Source organism: Ovis canadensis, chromosome 12, assembly GCF_042477335.2.
Source record: "Ovis canadensis isolate MfBH-ARS-UI-01 breed Bighorn chromosome 12, ARS-UI_OviCan_v2, whole genome shotgun sequence".
NCBI classification, from domain to species: Eukaryota; Metazoa; Chordata; class Mammalia; order Artiodactyla; family Bovidae; genus Ovis; species Ovis canadensis.
In genome coordinates, this window is record NC_091256.1 from 47,737,754 (window position 1) to 47,762,865 (window position 25,112).

The window sequence follows — 25,112 nt, forward strand, 5'->3', positions numbered from 1 at the left end:
TGGGGTGGGGGTGGGGAGGAGTGGGGGGGTGGGGGGTGAGGGGTGGGGAGGGGTGGGGAGGGGTGGGGCGGGTGGGGGGGTGGGGCGGGTGGGGGGGTGGGGCAGGGAGGGAAACCTTAGTGTGATTTGCAAAGTCCTGATATCTTCTCTCTAGTTGGAAAACTGGAAACCTCTGATCTGTCTCCTCCACCATTGATAAAGTCATAATCTTGGTTAGAAGCAGCTACTTACATCTTCCTATCTCTCTGGTTTCTAGAGTAGCTATCTCTGAAAGGTCTACTTGGATGAAAGGATAAGATACACTATGAATTTTTCTTAGGTATCACTTAATTTATAGTATCCTGCTGGCTTTCCTACGGGCTCCCATGGTGGCTAAGAATTTCAGTGGTTAAGAATCTGCCTGCCAATGAAGGGGATGTGGATTTGATGCCTGGGTTGGGAAGATCCCCTGGAGACAAATGGCAACCCACTCCAGTATTCTTATCTGGAAAATTCCACAGTCAGAGGAGCCTGGAGGGCTACAGTCCATAGGGTTGCAAAAGAGTCAGACACAACTTAGTGACTAAAACAACAAGCAATTGGCTTTCCAGGTATTTCTCCATCTCTAAAAGAACACATTCCCACTCTGGGAAGTTTCTCCTGTCTTTATTAAACAAAGTTCTGTACTGTTGGGCTATCCCTTCTACCATCCACCCAATCCTGGTGCCAACTGAAACCCAACTGCCTTCACCTGTCTTCTGTAGCTACTGCAATAAATGATTTAGGGGAGGTAACATGAACTACTTTCCCCCTTGGTCCTTTTTATTGCCTTTGTTTGTAAAGGCAGAGTTCCATAACAGAGTTTATCCATTTTATGGATTTATTCTATACAATAAAAAGCACTGATTGCTGCTACAGAGCAATCTGGATTTTTTTTTTCCCTAACCCCGCTTCCCTAACTCTTCCTGCATTTTCTAAATACTTATCTGTATTCATTTCAAGTAGATAATTCCAGAGCATCTTTATGCAAATATGACTTGCAGATATAACTATTCTTATCCTCTCATGCCTCTAACAAAAGGGAGCTATTTGCATATTCTGTACCATACCTTGAATTTTTTGTTGCATTTTCCAGCTTTATTGAAATATAACTGACAAATGTATGTATCTGAGATTTACAACATAATGATTTGTATACGAGTATATGAGATTATCACAATCAAGCTAATAACCACTTCTGTCACCTCACCTAGTTGCTTATTTTTTTAATTTTGATAACACTTAAGATCTACTGTCTTAACAAATTTCAAGAATATTATACAATGTTATTAACTATGGTGTTACTGACTGTAGTTAATATATTATGCTCTATATTAGGTCTCCAGAGCTCATTCATTTTAAAACTGAAAATTGGTATGCTTTGATCAACTTCTCCCATTCCCTCCCCCTCTCAGCCCCTGGCAACCACTGCTATACTCTCTGCTTCTATGAGTTCAGCTTTAGATTCTGCATACGTCATTCTGTGTCTGGAGTATTTCACTTAGCCTAATGTCCTGCAGGTTCATCCGTATTATTGCACATGGCAGGATTTCCTTCTTTTTTAAGGCTGAATAATATTCAATTATTACACATATAATTGTAACATACATACACATCTATATCTCCACTGATAGGCACTTAGGTTGTTTCCACGTTTAAGCTGCCATGATTAGCACTGCAGTGGACATGGGAGTACAGGCATCTCTTTTGACAGTATATACTACATTTCCTTTGGATATATACCCAGAAGTGAGATTGCAGGATCATACGGTAATTCTATTTTTAATTTTTTGAGGAAGTTCCTTACTATTTTCCACAAGTAAAAGTGTTAGTCACTCCGTTGTGTCTGATTCTTTACAGCCCCATGGGCTTCCAGGTTCTTCTGTCCATGGGGATTCTCCAGGCAAGAATACTGGAGTGGGTTGCTGTAGGGAACTAGGTATAAAGAAGGTTGAGAAGTGCTTGCAAACGAGACTCTCAACCAGGGCTGAACATTCTTGCAAATGAGATGTTCTGCCCAGTGTAGGGAACTAGGTTTAAGGAAGGTTGAGAAGTGCTTACAAACGAGACTCTCAACCAGGGCTGAACATTCTTGCAAACGAGATGTTCAGCTAAGAATCCTGTTTGTTCCCATGGGAAAAGAACATTGCTTGCACACAAGGATGTTTCTCTGATTCCTCAAAAGGAACAGACCTTGGGACAAAACGGATTCTAAGTTGATAAGGAAGTTCCCCAAAACAAAGTCTTAGCTGCAGTAAATAAGCCAAGGAAAAGGTTATCTCGCCCTGCGCCTGTGCACTGTATAGTCTCTGAATCGTAGTGCTTGGCAGCTTGCCCTGTAGGTTGTTGTGCAAGGGATATAAAATAAAGCAGCTGTAAGAAGCAAGTGTTAAAATATAAAGATTTAAACCACTCTGCAGTGTTGGTGTTTCATTCCGTCGCCGGCTGGTTGCCATTTCCTTCTCCAGGGGATCTTCTTGACCCAGGGATTGAACCTAGGTCTCCTGCATTACAGGCAGTTTCTTTACTGTCTGAGCCACCAGGGAAGCCTGTTTTCCATAAAGGCTGCACCAATTTATAGTTTCATTAACAGTATGCAAGGATTCCCTTTTCTCTGTACCCTCATCAACACTTGTTACCTCTTTTGCGTGCTAGTCATCCTCACAGGTGTGAGGTGATAGCTCATCAAGGATATGATTTTTCCCTGATGATTCATGATGCTGGACACCTTTTCATATACCTATTGGCCATTTGTATGTTTTCTGTAGGGAAAATGTCAGTTTAAGTACTTTGCCCATTTTTTAATCAGGCTATTTTCATTTGTTTATTTTGCCACTGAATTACATGAGTTCCTTTTATAGTGTGGAAAAACCTGAATAAACTTTTTGGCCAACCCAGTATTTTGGCTATTAACCTGTTATCAGATACATGGTTTGCTGAGATTTTCTCCCATTCGGTTGGTTACCTTTTCATTTTGTTGTTTCTTTTGCAGAAGTTTTTCGGTTTGATGTAGCTCCGCTTGTTTATTTTTGTTTTTGTTACCTATGCTTCTGGTGTCGTAGCCAAAAACATCATTGCTGAGACCACTGTCAAAGAGCTTCTTTGTTTTGTTTTCTTCCAGGAGTTTTATGGTTTCAGATATTGCATTTAAGTTTTTAATTTATTTTTACTTAGCTTTTGTATATGTTGTATGTAATAAGCTAAGGGTCTAATTTTATTCTTTTGCATGTGAATATCCAGTTTTCCCAGCATCATTTATTGAAGAGACTATCCTTTCCCCATTGTGTATGTTTAGTGCCCTTGTCAAAGATTAATTGACTATACATGCATATATTTATTCTAAGTCCTTGCTTCTGTTCATTTGGTCCATGTGTCTGTTTTTATGACATTATTTTTCTGTTTGATAACTATAGCTTTGTGATATAGTTTGAAATCAGGAGGTGTGATCATGGTTTATGATAATTTCAATGTGGTATTGAATTCAGTTTACTAATATTTTGATAACTTGGCATTTATGTTCATCAAGGATATTGGCCTGTAATTTTTTTCTTATAATGTCCTTATCTAGCTTTGGTATAAGAGTAATGCTGGCCTTGTAAAATAAGTTTGGAAATGTTCCCTACTCTTTAATATTTGGAAAGAGTTTGAGGATTCATGTATGATATACTTGTGAAGCCATCTGGCTCTGGGCTTCTTTTATTTCAAGGTTTTTGATTACTGATTCAATCTTCTTACTTGTTGATCTGTTCAGGTTTTCTGTTTGTTTTTGATTCAGTCTTGGTAGAGTGCATATTTCTAGGACCGTTTTCCCTTTCTGCTACTGATCCCATTTGTTGGCATATATTGTTTGTAGTAGTCTCTTGTGTTCCTTTGTATTTCTGTGGTATCCCCTTGTTGGGGGATACAAGTAGGGGAATCTGCTCTTCTACCATCTTGTTCCCTCGACTTATTAATTTAAAAATATCTCTTGGAGAACTTTTTGTATTAGTAGAGAGAGAATGTTTGCATCCTTTTTAAAACAGATACCTAGTATTCCACTGTGTGAATACACTCATACATTCCTATTGAGGGACATTATAGGCTGTTTCAGGCCTTCCCTGGTAGCTCAGATGGTAAAGAATCCGCCTGCAATGCAGGACACCCAGGTTCAATCTCTGGGTCTGGAAGATTCCCTGGAGGAGGAAATGGAAACCCACTCCAGTATTCTTGCCTGGGAAATCCCATGGAAGGAGGATCTTGGTGGGCTACAGTCCATGGGGTCACAAAGAGTCAGACACGACTGAGCAACTTTCACTTTCATAGGTTGTTTCCAAGCCTTTGCTACTACTACAGTGCAGCTGTGAACATCCTGTACATACTTCATTTCACCTGTAAGCAAATATATGAATCTGTATAGTAAATTCCCAGAGTGGGATTGCTGGGTCAAAAGATATATGCATTTGTAATTTTAATACATACTGCCAAATTATCTTCTAGAATGGTTTTCCAGTTCACTCTTTCACCGGTAATACATGATAGAGCTTGTTTCCGACAGTCTTGCTACTAGGTTATTTCATCTGAACTTGTGAGTCTGATGCTAGGTGAAAAACAGTATTCCACAGAAGTTTATTAATAATTTGCATATCTCTCTTGAGTGAGCTTGAGTGTTTTTCAAGTGTTTAAGAGCTATTTGAACTTCTAATTTTCTTATTCCAGCTCTCCCATTTCCTAATCTCTGAAATAAATGAGTTGTTTCTAATTGTGGAGTTAAAGCTCTTAGAAAGGTTTACTACACTGCTTGACAATAGGAAGCATTCAACAAGTGGTAGCTGCTATTATTGTTGTTGTTGTTCCTATGACTATAGTTATTATCATGCTGAGTTCTCTTGGTGAGTATGGAGTAATTTCAGTTTGACTTGAAAATGAAATCCAATACACATATTTCCTTGAAAGCTGTCAACTCATGACATTTCACCCTATGGATCAAGGACCCCATGAGTCTAGGACACTATAGACCATGTCGTGAACATTTGCACAGCAGTGAGAACCCCTCCAAACTCACTTGTCCATGCTTGCTGGTATTATAGGTGCATAGTCCCAAATGACTTCCTCTGCAGCGATGAAGTATTCCCACCTCTTAATGTGCCGCCTCTGGTCTCGAGTTAGTTTCCTAGGATTTCTGGTTTTCTTTGCACAGTTTTTAATGTCTATGTAAGCCTGCATCCCAGCTGAGTTAGAACATAAGGAAAATGGAAGAATTTGAGAGAAGAAATAAAGGCTGATAGAAATGCAAATCTTTTAAATAAATTTGTGGAAGTTTTCAATAATAACAGTGAATATAGTACTTAGAAAACTTTTGAACATTTTGGTTTGAAACTGTTTTAGTACAGTGAGGTAGGCAGGAATAAAAAGCAAAGGAAAGAGAGAGAATGAGTTAGGGGGAAAAAATTGGAAAGGTTTTCTTTGTACTTCTCAAGGGAGAAAAATTTTGTGTAATTTCCAGACTCTTTTTATTATTATTATTATTATTATTATTACTTTACAATATTGTATTGGTTTTGCCATACATCTTAAAACTTCATGACTTAGATCTTATCAATTTTTTATTTTTCCTATCATCTGTAAAATTAAGATAATATTAATACTAATATATACTGTATGAAATTGTAAAAAGACAAAAGTACCTAAACTCAGTAATGTTAGTTTTATTATTTCATTGTTATTTGGGACTCTATCTTCCAGGAATATTGTGACAATTCATTACTTCAAATATAATTTTGACCACTCAGTTTGAACAAAAACTGAAATGATCCCAGAAGTGTCTCTTTTTTGTATGTCTTGCTTTTATATACATTATTTTGGTAACACAATGATTTCCTATAGTCATATTTACTTTTATGTACAGGAACCTTCCTCCTAACAGTTTTAAAGCAACAATGTGCAATAGAGCATTATTTTGTTTACCTGATAGCATATAACAACCTAAGTTGATTTTTTTCCCACCAGAATTCACTGATGTCCTTTAAAATCTTCAGCTGGTTAGATTCTGCTTTGTGCTCATCTTGTTATGAAAGACAATCTTTTCATGGTAAAACTTTTGCACTATCCATAACTTGGTCTTTCTATAAATTTACAGAAGTTTGGCTGGAATACCCCAAGAAAGAATATCTGCACGTATGTTTCTGTTTCCTTCCCCTTTTCTCCTTTCAAGGAAGTAGAGATCTTGTTGGCTTTTGCATCATTTTAAAAAGTCTTTGTCAATTTTTCTACTTCCTCCATCCCCAACTAATAAGCTATAAGTCTAAGAGCAAAGTATCTAAATTTTGTTTCTGAGGACCAAGAAATGTTATGTCTGGAGCATGGGCAGCTTGTAAGGAGAAAGAATGAGAGAGTTAGTGCCTAGGTAGGAAGAAAGAAGGATCCTGCATTCATAAGCAAGACTTGTGGAAGAATTTCTTGCCTTGAAAATGTTTGGGGATGAGAGAAGCTATGGTCCACCTTCCCTCAGGGCTCACGGTCATGTTCGCAGTTGTGGACGTGGCGCTGACGAGAGTGATGGCTGAGATCTTACGACGGTTCTGCTCCAGGACCTGACCATTGAAATGGATGGAGAACAGTTCTGGCCCAGAGCTCATTCCAATCAGATGCCAGCTGATGTGGTCATGGGCACAGACTGTTATATCTGAGGGAGAGATGGGGGCCAATACAGGTCATCAGCAGTCTGTGATAAAAGAATTCACTCACCAGAAACGTTTTGAGCATCTGCTTTGCATCAGGCCTTATGCAAGATTCTGGGGGTATAAACACTCCCACTACGGTACCTTCCCTAGAAAAGCAGACATCTGAGTCATGAGCAAACAAGCAGTCACAACTCACTGCAATAAGTGGTACTAAGAGCCCAGAGATGGAGGATGTTAGCTCAGAAACACAGGGACTGCCAAGATCCAAAGAGAGAGGCAAGTAGGTGACCAACACTTCTGGTTTACCAAGGACAGAGGGATTCCCAGAATACAGAACTTTCAATTTTAGAATTGAGAAAGTCCTGGGCAAGCTTGAGTAGTTGGTCACTCTACAACCAACCTGGGCTCAGCTGGAGTTGCCAGAGCCTCCAATAGGGCTGAGTTTAAGGGCCAAACCTCCAATAGGGCTGAGTTTAGGGGTCAAGTTTAAGTGAAGATACTTTAAGGAGTTTATACTGTTTCTTTGGGCTTCCAAGTGGTGCTTAGTAGTGGTAAAGAACCTGCCTGCCAATGCAGGAGACGTAAGGGATAGAAGTTTGATCCCTGGGTTGGGAAGATCCCCTGGAGCAGGGCACAGCAACCCATTCCAGTATTCTTGCCTGGAAAATCCCATGGACAGAGGAGCCTGGTGGGCTACAGTCCATGGGGTCACAAAGAGTCAGACACGACTGAAGTGACTTAGTAAGCATGCACTGTTTCTTTACCCACTGATTGATTATTTTAATGACAAGGCAATGAGTTACTCTGTGGGTTATAGGATCTCCTTAATATGCAGTGGGTAAATCCTCATTATGCTGGGTCGTTGGGAGCGTTTCATGGATGGAGTAATGAGAACTGACTACAAAAGCTGTTTGGCTCCTTCTTTGCTCCACAGTGACCGTGAAAATGCTAATTTGCTCTGCAGGAGTTTCCAACCTTGGCATCTATCCTTGGCTTGGGTTTTAAATTTCAGGTCTATAATCACTTGATATTAGATTGTGGGGCCATGATTCAGTCCCTCACACAAAGAGGGGCTGAGGGCTTGTCTGTTTTAGACCATTGTAACAAGACCATTTCCTGGTATCATGGGTGAGAACAAGAAGCTGGAAGGTAGGAGGCTTTGGTGGAGGAATTTATCTGTCTCAAATCAATGCTCACATTGGTTTGAGCCTTTTATATATCTGTGCTGGCATTTATCATCGTTTTTCAATTTATACTGCTCCATAAGGCAGTTTAACAAGCATTAACTTTTCTGTTTCTACTAATGACATTTCTCTATGTTGCCCTTCTTAACCCCAACTACTCTCTTTTTCAACTATAAGTTCTTAAGTTCTATGCCCACATAGAGTTATTAATTGCTATTTTTTTCATATGGGTTACTTTGGCTTCTCTGCATTTGCACAGACAATTTACTCTTCCAGGACACAGATACAGTTTCTCTTTTTACCACTCCCCTTAATGCCCATAGTACTAGACATGCTATGTTATCTGTAAAAAAACATTCTTGAGTACCCTCTGCACCGGGATAGATGATTAACCCATTTTTGTAAGAAAGTACATTGAGACAGTTAACTGCCAAAAAACCCGACACTAAGGTAGAGAAGTGAGCAAGGTGTGAGGTCAGATGTGCTCAGTTAACTAAGTTTAAACTCTGAATCAAAACCCAGGGTCACATGAGTATAAAGACCTGACTGGGAAGATGGAATCAAATGAAATGGAACACAATTTAAAAGCAATATCCAGACCTCAACTCTTGACAAGTTTTATTTTTAGTAAGAGAAGCCGTTTGTGATTTTCAGATACAGAGAGTAGCTTCTGAGAAGCTTAGTGCTTTGAAACATAGTTTATTTAATAAAGTAATATGTTCGCTTCTCCCATTTTTCCTCCACAGGATCTTTGATTCTAGGTCATTTCTATCAGAGAGAAGCAGAGGTGGTTTAGATGAGGGTCAATTTTTTTTCTCTTAACAATAGTTATAATTTTGCTTTTTCATAAGAGTCTACATGCAAATGAAGAGAACACTATCCCACATGTCACTGAATATTACTCATTCATTGTCCTTCGCAATGCTGGTAGTATGTTCATATACTGGATCTTCCTCCTAGTCGCCTAGTCATCTTCACTGTGTCTTCATTGCATGACTTTTCCTGCTGGGGACTGACCTTGAATTCTGTCCTCTAAGGCTTCCTCTCTGGAGGAAGTATGGTCACTGTGCAGCAGGAACCACACAATTCACTGAAGAAGACCAAGGTGATATCCTGGAGGTCTTCTTGGAAATGCAGGTGAAACCTGCTCAGAGCATATCTAGTAAGATCACATGCTTCTCTTAGCTTCTACTTTGTCTGTTGTACTTGCTAGTTTTTTTGTTTGCTTTTTTTTTTTAATAGGATGATAAAATCTTGAGAACTACTAAACTAGATTACATGACCTTTCAGATCAGAAGTTAAAAAAAATAGTATAGTCAACTTCCCTAGGGCCTTAGCGAAACAATGGGACCAATGCTTCAACTAGTTTTTCAACACAGCCTGTGTATTACCTGGTATCGTCCCATTCACATAGCCATTGACTGTGTACATTAAGGATGATGTCTGGTTCCAGCTTTTACTTTCATCAAACACAGCAAACATCAGTACATGTTGCTTGTCAAGCATTTTCTGAATTCCATCCTCGGTTAGGGCGCCTGTGAAAAAAGACATAGTTTTAATAACATCCAAGTTAGAAGACTCTAGCTATTCCTAGATGGCAGCGTTTTAGATAAGCAGCCAATCATACCGATGTCTACTGTGAGACATTCTTATAAAAAATAGCATCTATCAAGTAATAATGATTGAACGCTTATTAAAATCCTGGTACCACCTGTTTCCTCTGACATCTGATAGCTTTGAGGAATGGGACTTTAAAGGTAAATTTGATCTGACACAGAGAGAAAACATTTGATGACTGTCAAGACTTTAGTAAAGTAGCCATTTCTTCCAGTGTCAATAAATCAATATATAGGTCCCATAGCTCATCTGGTAAAAGCATCACACTCTAAGTTTAATAGAGCCATCTTGCTAGTATCTGTAATGAGACGTAGAGAATTGGTTGAGAGGGTCAAGATTAATCTATTCTCATGAGGGGAAAAAATGCAGCTGATAATAAAATGAAATAAGAGACTTTTATAAGTTTAAAATCTTTTCCAGTGTCATCACAGTATCTTCTGTATACCAGGCAATGAAAATATATATTTGTGTACTGAATAAATGAATTAGGAATGTTATATAGGTTTGGTGTGTGTATATGGATAGACAGATGGTGAAACCATCATATTGTTTTCCACAGTGAAATTTGTTGTGGTTGTTTATTTTAATAAAAGATGGGATAAATTCTTTGGGGTAAAATAATCCAAGCTTACTCCTTAAGAAGCCCAGCCAGTGAAATTTCTTATAAAGTCAATTGAGTGTGTTCGAAACCTACCACCCAAAGTGTTCAGCTTGTTTACAAGAAAGAAACTTAGAGTTTTGTGTATTTATAGACCAAATTACCAACCCAAACCTCAGGTATATTAATTGAAATTCTTTCCAAGGACTCTCAGCAGAGTATATAGGCTGCTGTATACTTTCGGAAAGAGTTGGCCTTGAGGTAAATGTTACAAATCATATGGGCATGGCAGCAGAACACAGTCTCAGACAAAGATTTAGCTGGGAGAGACTCCCAGGACCAAGATGAAGGAAGGATTGAAGAAAGAGAAGATTCCACCCTTCCAATACCAGTGTCAAACAATGATCTGGTTTCTGCACCCTTCTCTTAATTTATGAAAAGATCCCAAGGCACTTTCCAACCTCATTTCATGACAGTGCTCCTTACCAGTCCAACATCTTTGTTGTCATTGAATTTTTTTTTTACCTTTCTTACAAATAAGCAGAGGTCCAATCAGTCCAGAGTTGAAGTCCTCTACCAGATTTACATAGGAGTAATAGATGTGTGTGAGGCATGGAGGGTCATCGTGGGTGGGCCCACTGTCTTCACTGATACTCCACTCATAGGTATATTCTTGGCCTGGAGCTACAGCATCATCCTTCTTCTCCATGGGGAGTGTGTGGTCAGAGTAAGACGCACCTGGAGAAGTAAAAGCCATGAGAACATCTGAAGAGTTTCTGAGACTTTTTCACTACTCCCAAATCTGCAGGAACATAAGCTTTCAATGAAGATGTTTGTGCCTTTCTATACTAAACCTTCATTATGTGGAAAGATTCACTTAGATCCACTTCTATGTCTGTGTAATTATAAAAACTCTGAGTCTATGGTGATCTGAAGTGAACAAGAAATTTTACTCGTACATTATTTAAAGGTTAGCAAGTCAATTTTCCATGTGTCGAAATAATTATTATTTAAATTTAATCAAAGAAGTAAGTAACCTTTGATCAGGAAATCATCACAGAATATGAGGATGGGCTGTATCTTCTCTATGATGCTAGACAAGACAGCCAATATTTTTAAAATTCTTAAATTTTTTATTGAAGTATAGTTGATTTATAATGCTATGTTAGTTTCTGGTGAATAGAAAAATGATTCTATTACATATGTATGTCTTTTTAAATATTAGTTCCCATTATAGTTTATTAAGGATATTGAAAATAGTTATCTGTGCTATACAGTAGGACCTTGTTGTCATATTCATTTTATATATAGTAGTTTGTATCTGCTAACCCCAAACTGCTAATTTATTGTTCTCCCACTCTCTTTCCCCTTTGGTTACCATAAGCTTGTTTCCTGTCTGTGAGTCTATTTTGTAAAAATGTTCATTTGCATATTTCAGATTTTCACATACAAGTGATATCATATTTGTCTTTCTCTGTTTGACTTACTTCGCTTAGTATGATAATCTCTAGGTTCATCCATGTTTCTGCTGATGACTTTCTTTCATTCTTTTTTATGGCTGGGCAGTATTCTATTGTATGTATGTATAGATAGATAGATGTATATATACCTCATCTTTATCCGTTCTGTCAGTGGACATTTAGATTGCTTCCATGGCTTGGGTATTGCAAATAGTACCTCTATGAATATTAGGGTACATGTATCTTTTCAAATTAGAGTTTTATCTGGATATATGTCCAAAGTAGGATTGCTGTATCATACGGCAATTCTATTTTTAGTTTTTTGAGGAACCTCTGTGCTGTGTTTCATAGTGGCTGCACCAGTCTACACTGCCACCAACAGTGTAGGTGGGTTCCCTTTTCTCTAAACCCTCTCTAGCATTTGTTAGTTGTAAACTTTTTGATAATGGCCACTTTGACCTGGGTGAGGTGATAGCTTATTGTAGTTTTGATTTGCATTTCTCTGATAATTAGTGATGTTGAGCACCTTTTCATGTGCCTATTGGCCACTTATACATTTTCTTTGGAAAAATGTCTATTTAAGTCTGCCCATTTTTTGACTTTTTTTTTTTTTTCGTTGAGTTGTATGAGCTGTCTATACATTTTGGAGATTGCAGATATTTTTGCAAATATTTTCTCCCAGTCCATAAGTAAGATATATTCAGTCTCTTGTTAGCATGGGTTGTAAGTACACTCACATCTACTTATACACTGTTTCACTCTGTGTTTCGTGTCTTCTTTCTGACTAATGCCACTCTGAGCCCTTTTATCACATCTCTATCATCTGATTATCCCAATTCTTTCCCAGGAGTCTCAGAGTCTAGCAGTTGAGTTGTTCCTGTGATTATGAAATATATCTACCCTCTGAAGTTTACATGCTTTACTTCAGTCCTTTGTGTACCTAGAAGGCCCACCAGTAAGACTTTCATGTGTATTTAATGTTCCATACTGGTGGGAGATGGGGGAGGATGTAGAAATGGTCTTCCTTATTGAAGAAAGGGAACTGTGATGCTCAAGAGTAAAAGCAGAGCAGAGGCTGGGTGGCGTTTTCAGCAACAAAAGGAAGATGTGGCTAGAGATGGAGCAAGTGAGGACAGGAAGGGCAGAGGTAGATGTTGGACAGCAAGAGGGAAGAGCAGTTTCTTCTGAGGAATTCCTCATTTAATTAGGTGATAGTTTCACATCATCGACTGGAACCAGAATTTCTCTTTGGGATTCAGTTATCTTTGTTTAGTACAACAGTCAATAAATTCCTTGAGGTGGAAGGTAAGACCATTAGAGTGTAAATGTGAGTAGAAATTAAGGATCAGAGAAAAGGGCTAAAATGTTTAACATGATGGAGCAAAAGGCCAGTGGAAACTACTCTAACTGAAATGGCTGTACTTTGGGAAAACAAATGGTTAATTTCTTTTCTTCCCCTCGCCCTTTCCTGTTCCTTTTCTTCTCTTCTTTGTTCCTCCCCCCTTCTCTCTCTCCCTCACTCTTTCATCATCTTCACTGAGGTATAAATTACAAACAATGCAATTCACCAATTTTAAGTACAATATTTGCTAAATTTGGATAAATATGTACAGTTCTATAGCTACCATCACTGTGGAGGTCCAGAACAATTCCATCACTCCAAGAAGTTTCCATGTACCATTTGTAGTCAATGCCTTCCCCTACTCTCTGGACACAGGCAACTGCTGATTTGCTTTCTGTCTCTATGTTTTGCTTTCCTCATGTGAATTTGCATGGAATCAGCATATATTTGGGCTCGCCAGATGGGTGTGGGAAACAGCATCTGTGCTCTTCAGCAGTGGGACATTCAGCTGCTGCAGGAGCATGTACTGCTGTACCACGTGAGCTTCTAAGCATGGAAATCATAAGATAGAAGAGTTGAGTAGTTATATCTAGATTTACTGACCCACTGTCCACAGGACACCATTCAATGTATGAAAGATAGTGCAACCAAATGAAATAATATCATAGTCATGATTTCATTTGCCTTAGAGATAAGAAATAAAGATGTACTTTAATGCCCTCAGAAGCTGTCAGTTATTGTTGGTGATTAAGCTTATGTCATAGAGGGGAAAAAAAGACTAGTTGTGGATGGACCATAAAGTTTTGAAGACAGGAAACTGAATCAGTTACTATAAGCTCAACACAAACCCAATTGTGTCAACTCATTCCATCAAACTTTAAAGGGTTTTGTCTTACCCACAGGATAAGACTAAGTGTGTTGCTAAGGCAGCTGAAATCATTCATGAGTTTACCCAGTCCGCCTATCCAGTAACATCTCCCTTTATACCTCTATGTTGTGCATATTTTATAATCCACAGCAATGTACTATCTCTAAAATATACTCCAAGTTTGCACTTTCTCTGTGTCTCTCTACAGCCATCACTGTAGGGCAAGTCTAGACTTGAGAATTAGCCTGTTAACTGGTCACTGGGATTCTGGCATAAGAGGAATCCCACAATCTATTTCCCAGCCTGTACACAGAAGGATCCCTTAAAACCACAGATCTTACTTTGCCATGTTCCTGCTTAAAATCCTGACAATGACCTCTTATTTATCAAAATCCCTAACAGCAACCACAGGTCCATTTATCATCTAGCCCTCTTTTCTCTCCATGCTCAACATGTGTGACTTTGCTCCTTGCTTACTGTGTATCAGTCACACTCAGACCGTCTTTTAGTTTCCCAGACATGCCAAATCGTGTCCTAGCTCAGAATCTTTGCAGATATTATTCCCTTTGCCTAGAATGTTCTTCCTCCCTTTCTTTCTTTGGATAAATGTGCGCTTATCCTTCAGATGTCAACTTAAATGTAAGCTTGCTTCTTCCTCGATTTCTGATTGTACTGTGTCTTTTTTTCTTTTATAGCACTCATCACAATTTATAATTAAATATATGTATAATTATATGATTAATTTCTTTTTTCCTAATAGATAATAATTAACTGTACCATGCACATTTCTATCACTAGAATATGAACAATTCAAAACAGGTGCTGGATTATACTTCTTTTAGTATCTCTGATGCTTTTATAGTACCTGGCATGGAGAAGGTGATCAATGAATGTATTGAACTCTTAAGATTTAAGGTTCCTATGGGCTAGAAGCAAGATCATCAAGTCTAAGCTCATGTGTACATCTGTTAAAATTCCATAGTGTTAAAACAAATCAGATATCAGCTTTAACTATATGGAGATATTATGTAAGAATATGGATTGCTTGTTTCTGTTAAACAATAGAGACTTCCTGGTAGCTCAGCTGGTAAAGAATCCACCTGCAATGCAGAAGACCCCAGTTTGATTCATGAGTCAGAAAGATCTGCTGGAGAAGGGATAGGATACCCACTCCAGTATTCTTGGGCTTCCCTGGTGGCTCAGCTGGTAAAGAATCCACCTGCAATGTGGGAGACCTGAGTTTTATCCCTGGGTTGGGAAGATCCCTGGAGAAGGGATAACAACAAATAAAACCTAGAGATCAAGGTGACAGTGGGACAAATTTCTGCATAGAATTTGGCTGGATCTGAGTCCTGGCTGCCCCCTGCAGTTGGACACTGGCTATCTGATCACCAGTCTCTACTGGACTCAGTTTTTCATTGAATTTCCTTCCTTGCTGCTGTTGGCATCTATGTTTGTGACCCTTGTGCTAGTGAAAAGCTTAACATAGGACTCTTGTATCTTTTGCCCCCGCTCCCCACAAAGGATATCCTTTTGACACTGATAACCAATATTTAATAGGTTGAACTTTCATTCTGTTGATAAAAAGGATGTAAGTGTTAAAATTATCAAGAGTTGAGAAATGTTAAATGCTGAAATAGCTTCCTGTGAGTAATCATATTATTCCAGGCTAAAGCCAAAAGAAAAAAAGACTTTATGGGGAAGAGTCTCTGCTAACGAACACAGTGAACTACCTCTGGAAAGTTGCAAAACAGCTTTGGTAACAGAGCTCAACCAGGACTGATAAGGAGATTTGCCATCTCAGGTCAAACTTTGTCTATTGACCGGAATTTGCATGGCAAGTTGTTGACTGACACTATGTTGAATCAAGCATGATGACCCTTATTCAATGCTTCATGCTTTGTGACCTCATGAAGTGAAAAAATGAAGTTTCTGGACATAATGCTTCCACTGTTCCAACTGTGATTCTACTGTATGAATTTCTCTAGTGGAAAATGGCATTCATAAGCTCTCGAAAGGATAAAATGTGATATTGTTTGTAGGGTGAGAGAGAACTTTTGAAGTTTTTCCTTTCTTTCTCTGGATAAACATATTTCAAACTTCAGATATCAACCTATATTTCAGCTTATTCATTCCATGATCTCTGATATATATCATATAATTTCACAAATACTTAATTAAAATTATGATGATACTATAATTAAAATATTTGTGAAATTATATGATTAATGGTATCATCTCCCTGCTAGGTTATGGGAGAAAATACAATAGTTTAGGAGCTAGACTTGAAATATCTTGGTTGCACCACTTGCTGTCTGAATTTGGGGAAATTGCAGCCTTAGTTTTCTCATTCATAACTTAATGTAATCATTTTGTAGCAATAATAGTTCTTTGTTGATGGGTTCTGAGGACTGAAAAATACATGCAAAATATCTGGCACTTAATCAGTGTTATGGCAACCTGTGCTAATATTTTCGAATTTTGGTTATGTCCTTTCTCAGCTATTTTTTTTTTAATTGGAGGATAACTGCTTTACAATATTGTGTTGGGTGCTGCTGTACGTGAATCAGTCATAATTATACATATATTCTCTCCCTCTTGAGCCTCCCATCCCACTCCTGCTGCTGCTGCTAAGTCACTCCAATTGTGTCCGACTCTGTGCGACCCCACAGACGGCAGCCCACCAGGCTCCCCCTTCCCTGGGATCCTCCAGGCAAGAACACTGGAGTGGGTTGCCATTTCTGTCTCCACTGCATGAAAGTGAAAAGTGAAAGTGAAGTCGCTCAGTCGTGTCCGACCCTCAGCGACCGCATGGACTATAGTCTTCCAGACTCCTCCATCCATGGGATTTTCCAGGCAAGAGTTCTGGAGTGGGGTGTCATTGCCTTCTCCGCATCCCACTCCTAGGCATTTTTTAAACTGACATTGCCTCTTCCACTTTTGAAGAAATGAACTTCGTAGTTCTGATACAATTTATCTTGTGTTCTTAAAGTCTCTTAATATATTAATCAGCAAATTTAGTAAGTTTCAGAGCAAGCAGAAAATAACATATAGTCTTTACTTTCTAATCTGGTTCCTCAGTTTCTCAGTTTAGTTCAGTGATTATTATCATAAACATCTATGTCCCAGGCTCTGGGTTAGGTGCCACAAATATAAAGAAGATAGCTTGGGATCCTAAGGAGTTCACAGCCTAGTTAATAGCAGATTACAAGCAAGTGCCCTGATTGTGTTGGATTTCATTTCTAGGTTTCTTCTAGGGCCACTTCAATGGAGAAGCCATGATCAGAACACCATGATCAGATAAGTTCATCCCTAATGAGACCAATCATAAAATTATCTAAGAATCACTGAAGAGGTTCCAACACATGCTAGATAGAGCAGTGTAACTGATTATCCAACAATATCACACTTAATTTAAAATGGTCAGGGTTTCATATCTAAGTTTATTTGAACACATGGTGGTTTTTAATGTCTGCTTTGTTGACCAGAGTAAATTACCGAAAATTTCAGATTCACTTATTGGTTAAACACAGGATAAATTTCAGGTAACTGAATGAATTTCACAAGGTGAAATATGGGCATCTTGAAACAAATCTGTATATAGGAATAGATCCTGTAATTAAACTGAGTGAGGATTACGAATGTGATAGTTTGGGGATAATTTTTCACTGCTTTCATTCTTTTCACTTTAAAGTATTTTATTTTACTTTTCATCTAGAATAAAACAAGCAAGTTGTATCTTTGATTTTTGTAAGGTATATAACATGACATATGAAATAGAAATGGCTATATAAAGGAAGCATTTATGAAATATATTTTTGGCAAATCTGACTTTGACTTTGTAATCAAAATAAAAAGTTTAAAACTCTTAACCAAAAGGAGGAGAACTATCCAGCAAAGACTATTATGCTAGAGGACAAAAAGTCCTTGTTCAGCTTCCTGCTAGAATAAATTCTTTACACAAGGGTGACCTTTTATTTTATAGTTTTCTCAATTCTGTTCATTTCCTGCTCCGTCTATAGTCAGCTTTGTGATTACACTTGTCAAGATGAACTAATTATTTGCCAAGAGACTCTCAGGATTTTTTTTTCCAAATGTAAAACAGTGTGTACAAGCTTTGGAAAAGTGAAGTTACATAAAGGGCCACTTTGGTCACCCACTAGGGAGCTTTTCCTCTCCATTTAATAAACTCAGTGAACTGTCCGGTGTGCACTTAAATATTCAGAACATTCTTTTAGAGACTATAATTTAGGCACTGAGCAAATTAGAGTGCTGATGTTTTGTAAAGAGCCTGATTTCATTGCACAGGGCCTGAAAGTCTTTTGAAGCAGAAAGACTTGCATGCTTGTCACATTTTTTAGACTTACAAGAATTATTATCAATATATTAGCCCTTACAATTTGTTTCAGATATTTCCTATATACTCAAAGAAGCATCTGCAGGAGGCCAAAATATCCAGAGCAAAGTGAAAAATGTAATTGACTGCATTATGTCAAGCATTGGAATGTTTTGAAAAATTTGAGAGGACTAAGTTTTCACATAGAGAATTTGGCAACACTTAGATGCAAAGAACAATCTCTGGTGGAAAAGTTACTTGTTTATGTATTATTTGAGGAATTAGCTTACCAACAGATAGCTGAACGTTATAGAACTCATTTTGTTGTGTAGTATTCACAGTGCAACTCACACATTTAAATTGTGAGCATATAAGTCAAAGAATAATATTAATATTCCCTCAGAAACAAACTGTTAAAGGGAACTGTCCAAAACAGCTTCAGAAATCTTACTGGACAACAAAATTTGCTCAAGGGTGTAGCACTGTGATCAAACAGTTCAGCATGTACTAGCTACAGAATTTCTGATATTTTAGCCTCAGATTGAAATTCTTTTAGTGATAAAAAGTTTAAAATCAGGTACAGTTGCAGATATTAATATTTTCTTTACTGGTTTAAAAACATATCCCTATCAAATACATTTCTAAAAGAAATTTTCCTGTAAGTATTTTTATAAATCACAATTTATCCTGTCAAAAGAGCTGCCCATCCTTGCCCTACGTAACGTTGTACACCTGGGGAGGGCATGCAACTGGAAGTAAGTTGAAAACACCATGCTGCAACTTGGCATTTATGTCACATGCCATCAGTTTTTGGAGGAAAGGCCATCATGAGACTTCCACACTAAATACAGTAATGTCTCTCCTGGCCTGGACTCATATTTCCAGTCATCTCCTAACTAAAGCATAGTCTAGAACTTAAAAAAGCAACAAAGTTCCTGGACAACCAATATAAATGTAACAAAATCCATGAATGAAAGCTCAGGGTCTTTATCTGTGACAATACCATAGATAATGCACTTCCCTTGTGGCTCAGCTGGTAAAGAATCCACCTACAATGCGGGAGACCTGGGTTCAATCCCTGGGTTGGGAAGATCCCCTGGAGAAGGGAAAGGCTACCCACTCCAGTATTCTGGTCTGGAGAATTCCATGGACTGTGTAGTCCATGGGGTGGCAAAGAGTCAGATACAACTGAGTGACTTTCACTCACCATAGACAACGTAGGTCTTCATTTCGAGTCTGTTTACTCTTAGACTACACACAATTCTAAAATTTGTGAATATTTGTAAAATCTCATAGTAGACTGGAAGTAGTGGTTTAGGAAGGGATTAGAATTTTACTCCTCATCTTCTGTTTTAAAAAAGTCTGGGAAAGTATAACATTTAGAAAGAGTTCTATCCAAAGTGATTTTATTTTTTTATTTTTTTTTATTTTACAATATTGTATTAGTTTTGCCATACATCAACATGAATCTGCCACAGGTATACACGTGTTCCCCATCCTGAAGCTCCCTCCCTCCTCCCTCCCCATACCATCCCTCTCAGTCGTCCCAGTACACGAGCCCCAAGCATCCAGTATCATGCATTGAACCTGGACTGGCAATTCAGGCATTTCATATATGATATTATACATGTTTCAGTTCCGTTCTCCCAAATTTTAAAAAGTATCTGAACACTTAAAGTAAACCTCAAACTATCCGGAAAATGTTATTACTCAAAACACTTCATGCCTTATGCACTCTGGATAACTGAAGTTTTCTGTGCAATTTTAGTTCCTTCTGTCATCTGAATTCTATTGTAGAATTTGATTTCATTTGCGTAGAAATAAAATGATGAGTACTCTGTGCCAAAAACTTGACATATACTGTGACTAATCCTTGCAATAACTTTAGTTGGGAGGAATTGCTACCTCCTTTTATAGAAATGAAACTGAGGCTTAGCGATACAGGCAATTGCCTAGTCAAATTTAGGGTTCAAATCCAGGGGTCATTCTGGCTCTAAAGCCAGCATTCTTTCCATGGCTCTTTTTCTTCTAGCTAATGTCAGTAGGTCTCCAAATCTTTGGTGGGGTTCAAGGATTAATTTCCAGATAAAGAAGATTGCTGTCTAGGTTGGATCATTCACTGGTTAGCCCAAGCAACCACAAAGACTGTCTTCTCTTAAGCCCTTTATATTGTTTCAACCTCCCACCATTCACCTCTCAAGTATCTACCTCTGAGATAAGGGAATCTGGATTCTCTTGTAGTTGACTCAGCATATGGTTAATTTATTTCCACTCCTGAGAAAATAGTACAAACCATAGAAGCAGGCTGTAAGAGGTAGGGTAAGTGTCAGACATGAAAAAGGAGAGGTTTTATTCTAACAGAGGACACAGTAAAATGAACAGAAGGCTTGCCTTTTTATTTTTTACCACAAAGGACAGACCAATCTTTTTAGTCTGTTTACTAGATTTGTATCTCATTTCCAAGATAAAATTGGACTTTGCCCATTAATCTGAGTTTACCTTTCTCAGATTCATGAAACCAGGGGCAATAACCAAGTGACCAATGGAAGTGGTGAGAACATTTTAAAACAACTGCTCATAAATTATTCTGGCAGGAGGGGAGTGCAGGGACAAATAAATAGTAAAGAAAGAGCATAATGTTGCAAGGTTCATTCTCTGTGCAAACAGCTTAGGTGGAGTACAAAGTCTGTAACACTTAACTCCTCCCACATCTGAAATAGAACCTGCCTGGAACATTTAAAGTGTTCTCCCCTTGTGCATGGATTGCCGTATTCCTGATGCAGTCATCTGGAATACTTATAAGTAGGTGAAATTCTTCTGCACTATGTCATTATGCCATTACGTGCTACCTCACCCAGAATTTTGCAAAGTGGCTAAGATGCCTGAAATTTCAGTTAATGCTTCATTGTTTTTCCTCAAGCCAAAGATGAAGTGATAATGCCAATGGTCCTGGGGAGGTTAATTCATTGACATTATCAGGATGAGTTTGATAGGAATTTACATAGGAAATAATAAATAAAAAGTCACTTTCTAATCCATATGTGTTGTGTGCTTAGTCACTCAGTCCTGTCTGACTCTTTGTGACCCCACAGACTGTAGCCTGCCAGGCTCCTCTGTCCATGGAGATTATCCAGGCAAGAATACTGGAGTGAGTTTCCATGCCCTCTTCCAGGGGATCTTCCCAACCCAGGGATTGAAACCAGGTCTCCCACATTGCAGGCAGATTCTTTGTCATCTAAGTCACCAGGGAAGACCAAGAATACTGGAGTTGGTAGCCTATCCCTTCTCCAGGGGATCTTTCTGACCCAGGGATCAAACCAGGTCCCCAGCATTGTGGGCAGATTTTTTACCCTCTGAGCCACCAGGGAAGCCCTCTAATCGTATACTGTCAGGTAAATATTAAGTTATTTGAACATATTTCAAATAACATTTTTAATTGAGATAAAATTGACATTATAACATTATAATTTAAAGACATTTTAATTGAATTACTTCTATCATCATAAAATTATCAACTGCTTATTATTTGTTAATGTTTATCAAGTGCTTATTTTATATACAGGGCTTCCCAGGTGGCCTGGAGAAGGAAATGGCAACGTACTCCAGTATTCTTGCCTGGAAAATCCCATAAAGGAGGAGCCTGGCAACCTACAGTCCATTAGTTCTTAAAGAGCTGGACATGACTGAGCAACTTCACTTTCTTTCACCTTCCCAGGTGACACCAGTGGTAAAGAACCTGCCTGCCAATGTCCAGTCCCTGGGTGGGGAAGGTCCCCTGGAGGAGCGCATGGCAATCCACCCCAGAATTCTTGCCTGGAGAATATGCAAGGCATTGTTCTGATATTTCTTGACCACAAACATATATGAGATAGATACGATTACAATCTCCATTTTACAGATGAGAAAGACGAGGCACAAAGAGGTAGAGTTACTTGCCAAAAGTCACACAGCTAATAAATGTCTGAGCCAGAATGTACAGGGTGTCTAGTTCCAGACCTACAATGTAAACCGCTCTCCTACTTAGTTCTTCTCTTCAAAGGTATAATGGCTGGCATACATGGGGGAAAGATTTGTGAATCATGAAAAGTTAAAATTTATTTTTTTTAATTTTTTTAAATTAGTTTTTTATTTTTTAAATTTTAAAATCTTTAATTCTTACATGCGTTCCCAAACATGAACCCCCCTCCCACCTCCCTCCCCATAACATCTCTCTGGGTCATCCCCATGCACCCGCCCCAAGCATGCTGTATCCTGTGTCAGACATTTTAAATGGTGTTATACCAACATCTATTGTAGTATGGATAATTTTACATTAGTCCCTAACAAAACGCTACTCTGCTTATTGTGGTCTGAACATCAACGTAATGGAAATAATCAGAACAATATCAGCAATAGGTACTTACCATTCTGTAGCTGATGTGGCCCCTTTAATTTCCACCATATCCATGATTTTCACCATCACTGTCACCATTTACCAGGGACTTACCAGGTTCCAGGGAACCATATTTAGTACATTACCTAAATGATCTCACTTGTTTCTCAAAGCTGTCTTATGGAATAAGTATAACCGTTCCCATTTTAGAGATGAGAAAACTGAAACTCAGAGATGCTATACTCATAGAATCAGAAATTGTAAAGCTGGAATTTCAACCTAAGTATGCCTTTAAAGTTTATGTTCTTAACCACTTCAGTATGTCCAAAATTTCAATACTACATCTATTACCATCATCACCATCGAATATCACTTATTAGATGCTACCTATGTGCCAGGGTAGCCCTGTGTCAGACTAGCCCTATGTCACTGTTTCAAACTATGGCTCATGGACCAAATCCAGCCAGCTGCCTATTTTTTGTAAATAAAATTTTATTGGGACACAGCCATGTGCATCCATTTACATATTGTCTGTGGCCGCTTTTATACTAAATGGTAGAGTTGAGTAGTTGCAACATAGATTCTATGACTCTCAAAGCCCAAAGTATTTACTGGCTCTTCACAACAAAGTTTTTGAACCCCTGCCTTAACCCATCTTGCAATATTATTATTCTCATTTTGCAGAGGAACATATTGGAGTTCATAAAGATTAGATAACCTGCCCACCCAACTATTCAAAAATAAGAACATAGCAAAAAAACTGAGGTCTAGATGACTCCAGAAGTTTCTCACTTTCTCCTCAGAAATCTACAAAGGCACAATTTTTATTATTACCAGTTATAGGAAAGGAGATTTCTCTTAACTTAGTTAACAATATGGTTCAAAATGTTTGACACTGGTGGTAAAAGAGTTGTACATTTTCCCATGTCAGAGGGATATGATGTTAAATTCCTCTTACCTTCTGAGAATTTACTGTACTTAATTCCTTGAGGATGGATGCTTAAGGGCTTGTGTGCTTTATTCTTAAAGTGAACTTTCATGATGTCTCCAACTTCAGCATACAAAGTAGGCCCAAGAAGTCCTATGAAAACAAGGATTTAAAATATGTCTGTATTCAGGATTACTAAAACAGCTGCTCAGAGAAGGCAATGGCACCCCACTCCAGTACTCTTGCCTGGAAAATCCCATGGATGGAGGAGCCTGGTAGGCTGCAGTCCATGGGGTCACAAAGAGTCGGACATGACTGAGCGACTTCCTTTCCCTTTTCTCTTTGATGCACTGGAGGAGGAAATGGCAGCCCACTCCAGTGTTCTTGCCTGGAGAATCCTGGGGACAGGGGAGCCTGGTGGGCTTCTGTCTATGGGGTCGCACAGAGTCGGACATGACTGAAGCAACTTAGCAGCAGTAGCAGCAGCAAGACAGAGCTGCTAAGCAAGAAAAGCGTGCAGAAAACCCCACAGGTGATTGCTATCATTCCTCTCAGTCTTGAGGCTGACGAGCTTATCTTCAATCTAGAAGGCTTTCCCAGCTCATTACCTCTGTATTCCATGCAGGCAGATAAGGATGGGAAGGTAGAAATACGTGGCTTGGGCCCAAAGCCAGTTAAGATGAATGGATAAGAAAGCTGTGGTACATATACACAATGGAGTATTACTCAGCCGTAAAAAAGAATTCATTTGAATCAGTTCTGATGAGATGGGTGAAACTGGAGCCGATTATACAGAGTGAAGTAAGCCAGAAAGAAAAACACCAATACAGTATACTAACACATATATATGGAATTTAGAAAGATGGCAATGACGACCCTGTATGCAAGACAGGGAAAGAGACACAGATGTGTATAACGGACCTTTGGACTCAGAGGGAGAGGAAGAGGGTGGGATGATTTGGGAGAATGACATTCTAACATGTATACTATCATGTAAGAATTGAATCGCCAGTCTATGTCTGACGCAGGTTGCTGCATGCTTGGGGCGGGTGCATGGGGATGACCCAGAGAGATGGTTTGGGGAGGGAGGTGGGAGGGGGGTTCATGTTTGGGAATGCATGTAAGAATTAAAGATATTAAAATTTAAAAAATAAAAAACTAATAAAAAAATAATTCTCAAAAAAAAAAAGAAAATAGAAGAAATAGTTCTGATCATGTCCACCCATTCTGATTCACTGTCATTCCTGGAGAGACTGCCATCTTGAGTCAAGAAAGGGTGAGGTGAGAGAAGGCACCTGACTACTTCAGATCTCTCTGAGGTGGGAGACCTCAGAGACCTAAATGAAGTCAGGGAGCAGAACCGACCATTCTCTGGCCCTGAGGCAAGTTCAGAGTCCCAAGGCAGGAGTGAGCTTGATGTATCCAGAGAACAGATCATTGGTGTGGCCAGAGTGAGAAAAGTTAGGGTCACCCCCTATGGGCCATGGTAGGGACTTTGGATTTTCTTCTAAGTGAAATGGAAAATTACTGAGCTTTGTGCAGCCGAGAGACATGGTCTCATATGTTTTAAAGTTAATCCTGCATGTACACACCGCTATGGATAACCATAAAATGGTTAAAATGGATAACCAACAAAGACCTACTGTATAACACAGGGAACTCTGCTCAATATGATGTGGTAGCCTGGGTGGGTGGGAAGTTTGGGGGAGAATGAATACACATTTATGTAT

At 38.7% G+C, this 25,112-nt stretch overlaps 1 protein-coding gene across 1 annotated transcript in view; it reads right to left on the minus strand.

The window, feature by feature from the left end:
• F5 (coagulation factor V) overlaps positions 1-25,112 on the minus strand; it is a 76,560-nt gene that overhangs the window by 38,612 nt on the left and 12,836 nt on the right. Inside the window, exons 3-7 of the mRNA XM_069545599.1 lie at positions 23,413-23,535; positions 10,602-10,814; positions 9,253-9,396; positions 6,458-6,679; positions 5,060-5,225 (exon numbers count right to left, since the gene is read on the minus strand). Of these exons, the coding sequence (XP_069401700.1) occupies positions 5,060-5,225; positions 6,458-6,679; positions 9,253-9,396; positions 10,602-10,814; positions 23,413-23,535 (868 nt within the window). The remainder of the gene's footprint in view (positions 1-5,059; positions 5,226-6,457; positions 6,680-9,252; positions 9,397-10,601; positions 10,815-23,412; positions 23,536-25,112) is intronic.